This window comes from Rhinolophus sinicus, linkage group LG11 (assembly GCF_036562045.2).
Source record: "Rhinolophus sinicus isolate RSC01 linkage group LG11, ASM3656204v1, whole genome shotgun sequence".
NCBI lineage: Eukaryota > Metazoa > Chordata > Mammalia > Chiroptera > Rhinolophidae > Rhinolophus > Rhinolophus sinicus.
The window spans coordinates 40,755,818-40,768,217 of NC_133760.1; the positions used below are offsets into that span (position 1 = coordinate 40,755,818).

At 48.1% G+C, this 12,400-nt stretch overlaps 1 protein-coding gene and 1 non-coding gene across 2 annotated transcripts; both read right to left on the reverse strand.

Annotated features, from left to right (window-relative positions):
• Nucleotides 1-681: 681 nt before the first annotated feature.
• On the reverse strand, nt 682-1,863 carry LOC109459516 (metallothionein-2A). Its single transcript, XM_019754026.2, has 3 exons — nt 1,461-1,863; nt 1,105-1,170; nt 682-916 (listed from the first exon to the last, which is right to left on the reverse strand). Exons 1-3 carry the CDS (start codon nt 1,486-1,488, stop codon nt 825-827), a joined length of 186 nt encoding a protein of 61 aa, XP_019609585.1. The 5' UTR covers nt 1,489-1,863; the 3' UTR covers nt 682-824.
• Nucleotides 1,864-10,664: 8,801 nt separating this feature from the next.
• Nucleotides 10,665-12,298, reverse strand: LOC109459475 (uncharacterized). The gene is made up of 3 exons (XR_012490173.1): nt 12,063-12,298; nt 11,753-11,877; nt 10,665-10,906 (listed from the first exon to the last, which is right to left on the reverse strand). It is a non-coding gene; the product is annotated as an uncharacterized LOC109459475 (transcript).
• Between the last annotated feature and the right edge of the window lie 102 nt (nt 12,299-12,400).

The window sequence follows — 12,400 nt, forward strand, 5'->3', positions numbered from 1 at the left end:
TGAAAACAGGGAACTCTCAGGGGTAGCAGGTGTCCTGTCAGTGATGTGGGGCAAGCCAAGAGTGACGGTTCCCTGGGGGGATGTTGGGCGCAGTGCCACTCCAGGTGTGGGGTCCACACCTTGGGGCGTTTATGAATTGTCTCCAGTGCTCAGTGCACACTTCTGATGAACAATGTGCAGCATTTAAAAATCTCTATTATTTGTTCTTCCTATATTTATTGAAATTGTGTGTGTTGAATCTAGAACTGTGGACATTGTATTGTCCTTTTATGTCATTTCATAGTAATTATTCATTACCAAGATTTAGGTCTGGGATGGAGAGAGAAAAAAAATCACAACTGACCCTTTACTACAAGGATTTTTAAGCCCATGTAGGAACCAAGCTGGTGAGGAGTTGCTTTGCACTCTTTTGTCGCTTTTAAGCCTTAAACCCACTGAGGACCTGAAGTTGGGCAGGAAAACCAGAGAGAATGAGAATTCCTGATTGAGAGGTTTGGGGACCATTAATACTGACATGAGAACAAAGGGGCTTCCATATCTTACTACCCAACACCCTTAGAGACTCTCAGTGAGGTCACCTGGCTTGCCTTAGGGCTGTTTGTTAGGGAGTAACACTTCAGTCCAGAACCCATCCAATCCCCCAGCCAGCCCTGGTGGGCACGCCAAGGAAAACAGTCAGAATAAAGGCAGCAACTTTTATTATCATTCATGTATTTTATAAAAAAGAAAGGGAATGAATGTAGCAAACAGGTCAGGGTTGTACAAAAAAATGTAGGCTTGAACACGTTGCTCTATTTACATCAGGGGGCAGGCTCTCTGTGACGTCACGCACAGCAGCTGCACTTGTCCGATGCTCCTTTGCAGATGCAGCCCTGGGCGCACCGGGCACAGCCGACGGGGCAGCAGGAGCAGCAGCCTGGGGAAAGGAAGGAAGTGGAAGAGATGAGCGTTTGGGACAAAGGATGTATAAGGATTCCATTTTTCCCCACAGGGGGCCATTGTGAAGGTGCCACCTTCCCTAAGGGATGTCAACTGCCCTGTTTAAATTCCTGTCAGGGGTTGGGGGGGGGGCAGTTAGGGAGTAGATGAGAGGATTCCACTTACTCTTCTTGCAGGAGGTGCATTTGCAGTCTTTGCATTTGCAGGAGCCGGCACAGGTGCAGGAGCCACCTGCAAGGAGGAGACAGACAGAGGTCAGCCTAGTCCCTGGAGCAGGGGCTGGAGTCCCAGCTCTACAACCAGGTGGTGAGCACCTGCGCACGTCATGAACTCTGATCTCCTTATCAGTAAAACGGGGGGCCAGTAGAGAAAGGTAGACTAAAAGGCTTTAGAAACGAGCCACCAAGACTCCTGATCAACGAGTCAGTGATCAGGAAGGAACACGATGGGTCCGAAATTGCTTTTCTAGCTCTACAATCAGTCGACACCCGGCATCCCCAGTCCGGACCAGGTCCTCTTACCGGTGGCGCAGGAGCAGTTGGGATCCATGGCGAGCTGAAGTGGTGGCTGGAGTCTCAGGACAGCTGCGAGACGGATGGCTGGGACTTAGAGAAAGTGTGGTTGGGCAGAGCGCACGGCGGACTGCCTTTATAGGAGGAAGGAGCTCGGGCGAGTGCAAAAGCCCGCGCGGGGCCGGGTGCCGCCTGCACACGCCCCGCGCTGAGTCACTGGAGCACGGGGCTGAGCGCACCCGGCCGAGAGCACCCGGCTGTGCACACGGCCGCCAAGCCCCAGTTCCTAGAAGCCGCCCTGCTTGCTCCCCAGGTGACCTCGGCGTGGGAGGGGTGGGGTGCAGAGCCGGATGTGGCCCGCGGGGCAGCCCCGGCCGTGCGCCAAGCACCCGGTCCCTGCCCTCCTGCTGTGTGCCCAGCTCCTGCCCTGCGCGCCCGGTACTTGAACCCGAGTGATTAGGGAGGGGTTGAAAAGGAGGCCTTGGGGATCCTGGTTGGACAAATAATCTATTGAAAGTGAGGACAGATTACAAAAACTGTCCTCAAGGCTTGAATAAGGCTTGATAATTGTATAGCATTGTATTAAACCCGTGGGATGGTTACTGATGACACATTGATCCCTTGTATATACAGTGCTTTAGTATGCAATAGTGAGTGTAGAAAGCGAGTTAAGTGTGAGTTGTCTTTTAATCCTGTATCAACCCTGTGAGGTAAGTACTATGCCTTACTCCCATTTTAAAGAGGTGGAAATGGAGCCCCAGAAAAGTTAAGTAATGTTGACTGGAAAATAATATCTACTAGATATTCCATCACCAAAATGATTTAGTCAGGAAAAAGAAAAAGGAAAGGGAAGAGGGTTGCAACCCAGCGCATGCAGACACGGCAGGCCATGTGCACATTCTGGCTCGTGTGCCAAGATGGAGGGTATTTAAGGCAGGGAGATGGGAAGTTAGAACCATAGAGTTTGACTAGGTGTTCTCCCCTGAACTTCTACAAGCCCCAGCTCCTCCCACAGACCCCCTTCTCTCCTGATCAGTTTCCTTACAGTTCCAGTTCATCTTTATCAGTCACTTGCCCACAGTCACAGAGCCAGGGAGAGGCAGAACCTGGTGATTCAAACCAGAGGGCCCAGCCGATGCAGGAAGCGTTCTAAGGTGGACATCACATGCAGGGAGAATCAAGATCAAAGAGCTACAAGCCTTGTGCTCAGGAAACTCATGGTTATGGGGGCAGTGTCGTGAGGGCACAGGACAGGTGATACCAGGGTCATGTCTACGATGGAGGGCACCCTCTAGGGCAGGGAGAGCAGAGAGGAGGAGACCCAGTCCAGGCTGGGAGGACGTGGGCCAGTGAGGTATGGAGGATGAGGTTTCTGTCAGGCAGGGGAAGGGAAGGAGCAGAGCAAGCAGCTGGCTGGAAAGTTGGCATCACCGTGGAACACGTGGAAGTGAAAACCCCACAAGAACTTTCTTCCCCAGTGCATGCTGAGGGGAAGTAGGGGTGGGTCCAGATTCCTCTCTGGAGACGCACACCCTGCTTTCCTGTCAACAGAAGTCTGGCTCCTGTGTAACGTCGTGTCTTAGATCATCAACTTCGTAATGCCCAGAGTGTGTCACCAGTCATGGGACAGGTTACTGGAAGGTTCCTGGCAGGCTAAGGGAATGCTGGCTGCTGCAGCGGAAAGTTTAGTGAGGAGGTAGTTTAGAGTTTAGAGAACAGGCTGTCCGTCCTTGCAAACATTTAATGTTAGGTCCTATGGAAATGTCTTCATAGTTCAACTCAACTGTCACTTCTGTAGAGATGTTGTCTTGATCCGCATGCTCTGTCAGGATACCCATGGAACATGCTGGAAAACATCCTGTCCTTTTCCTTACTGGCCCTTCCCGTGTCTGTAACATGTAGGGACCTATGTGATTCTTGGATTGATATCTGTGTCCTTCCCTAAACCTTTGAAAACTTCAAGAGCAGTCATTGCCTTCAAAACGTGTCTTTATCTTAGTTGCAGGGGGCAGAGCCCACCATCCCTTGCAGGACTCGAGGAATTGAACCAGAAACCTTGTGGTTGAGAGCCCACTGGCCCATGTGGGAGTCGAACCGGCAGCCTTCGGCGTTAGGAGAACAGAGCTCCAACGGACTGCGCCATCGGGACTGCGCCCCCTGCAACTAACAATGGTAACTGGACCTGGAGCTGAGCTGCGCCCTCCACAACTACCGTCCACAACTACGATTGAAAGGACAACAACTTGACTTTGAAAAAAAATCCTAGAAGTACACACTGTTCCCCAATAAAGTCCTGTTCCCCTTCCCCCAATAAAAAAATCTTAAAAATAAAAAAAAAAAGTGTCTCTAGCCCCTGACACAGAGCCAAGTCTGCAGTAGGCACTTAACAAATATTTGTCAAATAAATTATTGGGGTAATCCCCTCCATGGCTCCTCCCTTCCCAGGCCCCACCTTGCATTAGGGCCAATTGCAAAATGAAAGTAAAAACTTTTTTTTCACCCTCCTGGGACCTGTGTGTTCACTCAAATAAAAGCTCCAAGCAGGGCGGGAGAGTTGAGCCGTCAGAAAAACTAAAGTCTAGTGGTTACTCTGCCACTCACTTGCTGATGTCCTTGGGGTTGTTATGTGCCTCGGCCCCTTTGAGCCTCTGTTTACTCATCTGTTCAATGATCAGATTGTACTAGAAATCGAGGATCACATGTAAATGTTCTCTGATGTTAGAGCCAAATTCCTGGAAATCTCACTGTGTTGGGCAGCCCTGTGGACTGAGAACACTGAAGGGCTGCTCTTTGGCAGTAGGTAGATTTTGTGGTTGATATTTACATGTGCACACACATTATACACAAAATTCCTGGTTTTTAATAAATCAGATGGTAACTTGTTCACTCAGGGGAAATAATCCAAGTCTATGAAGAGGCAATAGGGCTTGTTTTGGCCCTGAAAATATTAAATCTAGCCCTGGGTTTGGGTCATCAGTGTTGACAATAAAATTGGCTTCTGGGTCTCAGCTGTCTCCCTTGAATCACTTTGACTCTGCGAGAGGAGACATGACCACTCAGCAAAGTAAAGGAGACCCTGGGCCTAGTCTTGCCCTGAAAGCCTCACTGTACTGGAGACAGACATGGAGAGGGAAGACTTTCTAATCCCTGACATGGTAGGAGTGAGGGGAATGAAGCCTAGCAGCATTAGATTGAGGAGAAACATCCCCTTGCAAAGCTGATGTAAGTCCTCAGTGTGAGGCAATGATGTGATCCTAACCTGTATTAATAGGAGTATGCCATCTAGAATGAGGGAAGTGATTTTTCATTCTTCTTTTTACTGCTGATGTGGATATTTATAGTTCTGCTGTGCCCATCCATCCATTCATCCTTCTGTGACAGTACTGTTAGTCTTCCTTTGGAGAATCACTCCTCCCCACTCTTACTTAGTCCATATAGTTTGGATGTCGGTGGGCTGCCAGGCCATTCCACCTCCCTGGCCACAGTGATTGGCTCTGATTTGGTCACTCAACCGTGAACCAAAGAGGATCAATGAAACTTGTGATGGGAGAATGGCAGTTACTCTTTCCATCTAGACTTGAACCTGAGAAGATGAGAAGTTGAGTTTCTAACACCTTTTGTCTCCATGAGAAGATCTTGAAAATAAAGTCATCACAAAGGAAATGGACCTTGAAAACATGATTGGAGCTCCTGGATCCAGCCATACCTGAAACCACGGTGAGACAATAATTTCCTTTGTTAAATCATCCTGGATAGAGTCCTAACTGGCACAGTTGAGCAGACCACTCTGAGGGCTGTGTTCATTGTTGCACTTTCACTGTCCAGAGGACAGTTGATCACAATGGTCCTAAGACTCAAAACCCCATTATCTGAGCAATAGCTGAGAGGGGTGGGCAGGTTCAATCTGGAAGAAAACAGTTACCTTTGAAGAGTGGTTGCTCCGATCATCTATAGCTATGCAACAAATTACCCAAAACTTAGCATCTTAAACAACCATTTTATTGTCTCTCCTGATTTTGTGGGTCAGGAATTCCAGCAGGGCTCATTTGGGTGATTCCTTTGTTTCATGTATCATTGACTGAGGTCACTTGGTGGAATTCAGTTGGTTGATGGGCTGGTCTGGAGGCTCTAAGACAGCTTCATTCCTACATCTGGCACTTTGGCAGGGGTGGCTGGAGAGCTGAGCTCAGCTGGAACTACTGACCAGAACTCCCACATGTGGCCTCTTCAGCATGGTGGCCTTAGGGCCATTAGGCTCCTTACATGCAGCTCAGGGCCCCAAAGGTGAGCAGATCAACAGACAGGAGTGGTAGCTGTGAGTCTCTTGTGTACTGGGCCCTGCAACTAGCACAGGTCACTTTCACCACATTCTCTTTGTCAAGCAGTCACAGAGGCTGCCCAGATTCAAGGGGACGTGATGAAGACCCCATGTCTCGATGGGAGCAGTCGATGAATTTGTTAAGGACATTCTACATTTATTTTACGTGACCCTAGCACAGCCCTACAGGCCGATGCTTTTAGTAGATACATTTTACAGATGAGGCACTGAAGAGTTGGGAATTAGGCTTGTACTCTGTGGTCCCCAGGGCAGGACCAGGCTAGTGGGTGGTGGCTGCAGGGATAAAAATTTTGCTCTGGGTAAGAAAGGCCTTTCTTGCAATTAGAGCTGGTCACAACCCAAAGGGACCACCTTGGGAGATATCACCACAGCAATAGAAAGAGAGGCTGGTGGATTCCAGCATTAGTTGAGGGCATAGAAAGAGGTTAGGTCTCTTCCTCCTTGGGGAAATCCTGTGATTTCATGGTTCCCATCACAGGTACCATCTGTCTGATGTTAATTCTTCCTCTTCCTTCTATTGACCTTGCCTTCATTTTTGAATTGTATTAGTTACCTGTTGCTGCATGACAAATTACCTCAAATCTACTGACAACACTCATGTATTATCTCCTAGTTTCCAGTGGGTCTGGAATCCAGGTGAGCCTTAGCTGTGCCCGTGGGCTCAGGGTCTCTGACATACAGCAAGCCAGGTGTCGTCCAGGGCTACCATCATCTCAGGAGTGAACTGGGACAGGATCTGCTTCCAAGCCCCCTCATTTGGTGGTTGGCAGGATTCGGGTTCTTGTGGGTAACTGACTGAGGCCTGGGTTTTTCCTAAGCTGTTGGCCAGGGACCTCCCTCGACTCCTTGCCACGTGTTATGTCCGTAGAGCATGTCACAACACGATAGTGAACAGGCAAGAGGGCAAGAGAGCGCCAACAACAGAATGTGAGCAAGACAGAGGCACAGTCGTTTGCAACCGAATTGCAGAAGTGACGTCCCATCACTTTCATAGTACTCTAGTCATTAGACACAAGGGACTAGGTACAGGCCACACTCAAGAAGAAGCGGTCACACGAGGGCATGACCAGGAGACTGCGATCACTGACGGCCGTCTTACAAGTCTGGCTACATGGGGCAAGGGCAGTGGTATGATGTCTGACGTCAGGACCTTTGCCTAGACTTCTCTCTCCTCCCTTCTCTCCCCTTCATATGTTGGGCCTCAGTGTAAAGCCCATTTCTTTAGAAAAGCCTTCCTGGACCCCAAAATAGGCAGAATCCCTCTGTTACCAGAAAATGCACCCCTTCTCTGTAGCCCTTATTATGATGACAGTTACTGGGAATTAAACAGCTCATTTTTACAAAGCCCATACCCTGTGCCAGGCGCTCAGTGCTTTCTTTACATGTGCGGTGAATTCACTTGATCCTTCCGACAACCCTGTAAGATAGGGACTGTTATCCATATTTTCCAGTGGGAGGAACTGAGGCTCAGAGAGGTTAAGTAATAGTGTTCAAAGTCATTTGCCAGTAAGGGGCAAAACCAGGCAGTCTAGCTCGAGCCTGTGCACTTAGCTACAGAGCCTGTTCCGGCAGCTAGTGCTGTATGTGCTTCTTTGTGTCTAATCTTTGACTCCCCCTGGGCTGTGGGCTGTGTCTGTTGTGTTCATGTCCTAGCTCTGGCGCCGGGCACAGTGCCTGGCTCATTGTAGCTGCTTAATAATGCAGAGGAATGGAGAAAATTGAATCCTGCAAGCAGACGGTAAGAAGCCTCCTTGAACGGTGAGGCTTGCCTTGTGGAGAGCCAGCTTTGAAAGCCTGCCTTCAGAAAGCTAAACACCTCTGGCATCACCTTCTCCTTAATGATCTGGCCTCAACTTCCCTTTTCTGTCCCCAAGTATTTCTTCCCTAGGATCAGGGTACCCTCTCCAAATACACTTGACACTCCACATGTCAGGTTTTGCTCCCTCCTACCATCCCAAAGCCCATTTTAAATGTCTCCTCCTCCAGGGAGTCTTCCCTGATTCCCCAACCTGGTGGGTTTCTTCCTTCTTAAAGCGACCAGAGCTTTTGTTTGTGTCTCCCCTCCTTCCCTGGGCCTCAGTCTCTCCGTCTCTAAAATGAGGAGAGCTTGGGTGCCATGGTCTGTAAGTTTCTTCCAGTTCTAAAACATCTAGATATTCTTGCAATGGTTTCACCCTCCCCACAAGTTCACAAGCTCCTTGAAGGGCAGAGACCATTTCTTTTCATCTATCCTCAGTGTGTAGCATCCATAAATTTTTTTGCAATGCAGTAGTTTGGAGGGCCAAGTTCAGATGGCAGACTCAGTGGAGATATATGTCTCCTATGCCTGCTCAAAAGCCCATGGAAAAATGGAAAAGATCACCATTAAAAGGCTGAATGATGGAAAACAATAAAGAAGTCCACCAGAAAAAGAACAAAGTTGGGGTATATACACTAACCAATTTCAAAATTTATGATAAAGCCACAGTAACTAAGACTGTGTGGGATTGATGCAAGAATAGGCATATAGATCAATGGAACAGAATTGAAAGTCTAGAAGGAAATCATCACATTTATGGTCAATTGATTTTTGACAAAGGTACGGAAGGAAGGAAAGAAGGAAGGAAGGAAGGAAAGAAGAAATTAGATCTTTAGTTCATACCATACATAAAATTAACTTAAAATGGATCATAGACCTAAATTTAAGAGCTAAAACTGTAGAACATCTAGAAGAAAACACAGGTAAGAACCTTCATGACCTTATGTTAGCTCTTAAATATGATACCATAAGCACAAGCCATTACAAAAAAAAAAGGATAAATTGGACTTCCTCAAAATTAAAAACTTTTGTGCTTTAAAAGACACCATTAAGAAAATGAGAAGACAAGCCACAGAGTAGGAGTAAATACTTACAAAACATATATCTGATAAAGGACTGGTATCTAGACTATATAAAGAATCCTTATAATCCAGTAATAAAACAAGCAACCCAATTTAAAAATGGGCAAAAAAACATACCCAAAAGAATTGAAAGCAGGGATTCAGGTATGTGTACACGAATGTTCATAGGAGCGTTTTTCACAACAGTCAAAAAGTAGAAACAACCTAAATGTTCCCTGATGGATGAAAATTTATCCAGCATGAAAAAGGAATGAAATTCTGACAGATGTCACAACATAAATGATCCTTAAAGACATTATGCTAAATGAAATAAGCCAGACACAAAAGGACAAATAAATATTGTATGACTCCACTTATACGAGGTACCAAGTCAAATTTATAGAGACAGAAAGTAGAATGATAGTTGCTAGGAGCTGAAGAGAGGGAAGAATGGGGAGTTAGTGTTTAATGGGTGCAAAGTTTAAATTTGCAAAGATGGGAAAGTTCTGGAGATGGATGCTGGTGTTATTTACACAATGAGAATGTACTTAATGCTACCAAGCTGTACACTTAGAAATGGTTAAAATGGCAAATTTTATGTTATGTGTATTTCACCACAACAAAAATAAGAGAAAAAAATGGGCAAAATATTCTAATAGAGATGTCAGCAAAGAAGATACATGAATTTTTAAACAGACCTCATGCGAATTACCCTAAGCCCTATTGCCCCATCTATAAAATAGCTATAAAATTATACTGTTCTTTTAGAGTTTAAGGATCAAGTAAAATAATGTACTTAAGAGGACTGAGCACAAGGTCATCTCAAATTTATCAATCTTTTCTTTCATGTGTCTTATTTAAAAGAATTGTCTCTAGGCCATAGCAATAAGCATTATCCTAGTTTCCTCTTCCAAATTCTTTTATAACTTTGATTTTGCTCCTGGGTGTTTAAATCAATTGAAAACTATTTTTTATAGGATAGTCAAAGGAGTAGCTAATTGTTCCAACACTTTTCCCTGACTAGTGAAGCCTTTTGCCACTGATTGGATCATCTCCTACTTCCAGCTACACAAGGGTTTGTTTTTGGATTCTCTTCTCTGTCCAAATGATCTATTCTCAAGCCGACACCACTTCCCAGGGCTTTAGAACAAGCAGTGCTAGCAGATTAGAGAAAGCCTTTTTTTTGTTGTTCCTTCACAAAACTGTCTTGGCTTCTCTTGTGCTCTGTTTTTCTAAACTTATCCTTTTAGACTTAAAAAAAAAAAATCCTTGTGGGCATTTGAATGGACTTATCCAGAAAACTAACTTGGAGGAAAACTGACATGTTTACAGTATTGTCCTCTAACTGGGAAACTTTTCTCTCCCAGAATTCTACTTCTCCCTCCTCAGCCAACCCAGGTAAATCTGAGTGTTCCCTTTTATCATAGACTAGACCACAACCACCTGGATACAAGCTCTTATTACTCTCCTTCCCCTTGAAGAAAGAAGGAGCTAGAGACAAACTGCCAAATGAGAAGATTTGTAAAGGAGCTGAACACTCTGTTTCAGGAGACAGGCTATTCAGGGCAGTGACCTTGGCAATGCAGCTGACAGTTTGCCAAGACAGTGTTTACTGGGGCCTCCTGGACTGAATTCTAATGAGTCTGAAAACAAGCAACTTTGCAGGAGCAACTAGAAAATTCCAGAAATAACAGACCTTTGGGGCTGGGGGCTCATTTTAACTTCTCCCAACCCCACTGTACAGATGAAGTGAGGTTGAGAGGAGGGCGAAAGAGACAAACCTATATGGGCCTGGTCTCCCCGCTTTCCCCAGAGTTGAGCTTGACTTAGCAGGAGGATCAAGGGCCATATGAAGCGGAGAAGGCTGTACTCCGGATTCCATCCCAGCCCCAAAGAGAACAGTAGCCAAGTCTCAGGATTTCATTTTTCAACTAGGCAGTTCCCTCAGATCACGTACCCTTAACCCCCCAGCCCCCACCCCCATGCCCTTTAAGAAGAGACCAATCTTTGGCGTATGCCAGTCATAGGATTTATTGTCACATGCCAGCAGCTAGCATGGGAGGGGAAAACACAGCTGAGCCTCCGCACAGGGAGAGGTGGCACTGGGCCACACAGCACGATTTACACATGGTTCACTCAGAGGGCATTTCCTTGTCTCACTGGGAGCAGTTGCACTTCTCCGCCTCCTTGCCTGTCCCCTCTCCACCTTTGCACGCACAATCCTTGGCGCATTTCTCACACTCTGCGGGGCAGCAGCCTGCAGATAAAATAGGGGGTGCCCAGTCTGATGGCCTTCCCCCTCCTCTGTCCCCATCAAAAGGGAGGCGGGAAAAGGAGGGTTGCAGGGTCATTGTCCCTTTCCTAGTCTCACGCCTGGTTTGACTCAGCATCTATGGTAGGTCAGCTGCATACTGGGCAGCCGGAGAAGGGTACCCAGTAATTAGCCACAGCCCCTTAGAGTCGGTAATGTGGGTGGTGAGTGTGGGGGAGTCCCAGGGATGGTAGGGTCAGGCCCAGGCTGGGGGAGTGCTGGGCCTTAAGCAGAAAGCATCACAGGGTAAATGACCTTGAAAAGAGGCTTGAAGAATAAACTTGGAGGAACAGAGATGGTACAGGTGTGGGAGGTCCAGGAGATGCATGGGGGCATCCACACCCAGCCTCACACCCCAGGGAAAAGGGAGCTTTCCGCCCACCTCCTACTCCGCATGCATGTTACACTGCTTCTGGGCAGATCTGGGGGAGGTCAAATTGAGGGGATCCGCAAAGGCCTGAGAGGGGCCAAGGGACCCAAATTCCAGAGCCAACCCTCAGCCTTCCCCAGGCATTGCAGGTTTTGGGGGAGGAGTTGGGCCAGGGTAACAGTTCTCAGTCTCAGCTGCCCATTAGAATCATCTGGGAATTTACAAAACATCTTGCCAGTAGGCCTACTGGATCCATCACCGGGTGGGTGGGGTCCAGGCGATTGCATCTTAAGGACTCCCCAGGTGGTTCAGGCCCAGAAAGAGTCAGAAGCAATGTAATAAGGGGCCTCGCGAGTCTCACCATATTGGGTGGACAGACTGGGGAAGCAAAGGGGCGGGGACAGGGGGGTCCCCACACTCACTCTTCTTGCAGGAGGTGCATTTGCATCCCTCGCACTTGCAGGAGCCGGCGCAGGTGCAGGAACCACCTAGAGAGGGAGGTGCCACAGGAAGAGTTCAGGTGGTAAAACTCGGGGTGGGGTCAGGCCTAAAAGGAGGAGGTGGGTACCAATCTTAGCGTCCTTTGGGATATAGCCATGCCCACCTCTCACGAGGTTCAAAATGGGAAATAAGTGGCCCTTCCCCCCAATGTCCTTGAGCGAAAGCATAGGGCATGGGGTTCTTTACAAATAAGGGGGCGCACTGTGCCTCAGGATGGGGGCAGGGGCTCACCAGTAGGGCAGGAGCAGGTCTCAGGGTCCATGTCCAGCGGAGATGCTGCGGGAGGAAGTGAATTGGCTCCTTCAAGCAGCCGGACGCCCTAGTGGAAGCAGGTGGTGAAGCTTTTATAGCCGCTATAGCCCCAGGCGGGGAGCGCAGGCACAGCCCGCTCGCTCCATCTGGTTGCCCAGGCCCCGGCGGAGGCGCGCATTGCGGCAGCAGTCCCCCCTCCCCCTGCGTGCTCCCCAACTCCCAGCCGTGCACGCAGCCACCGTGTGCGCAGGGGAGGACACTGCCCGCCCGAGTGCACGCCCCCACCTCCGTATGTGCTCAGCTTGGGGGACACGTCC

What these genes read in the sequence shown, in the direction of transcription:
- LOC109459516 (XM_019754026.2), bottom strand. Translation starts at nt 1,488, where the DNA reads ATGGATCCCAACTGCTCCTGCGCCACCG. An exon ending in CAACTGCTCCTGCGCCACCG is followed by an intron (nt 1,171 to 1,460) that starts GTAAGAGGACCT and finishes TCCTCCTTGCAG; the next exon opens with GTGGCTCCTGCACCTGTGCC. An exon ending in ATGCACCTCCTGCAAGAAGA is followed by an intron (nt 917 to 1,104) that starts GTAAGTGGAATC and finishes TCCTTTCCCCAG; the next exon opens with GCTGCTGCTCCTGCTGCCCC.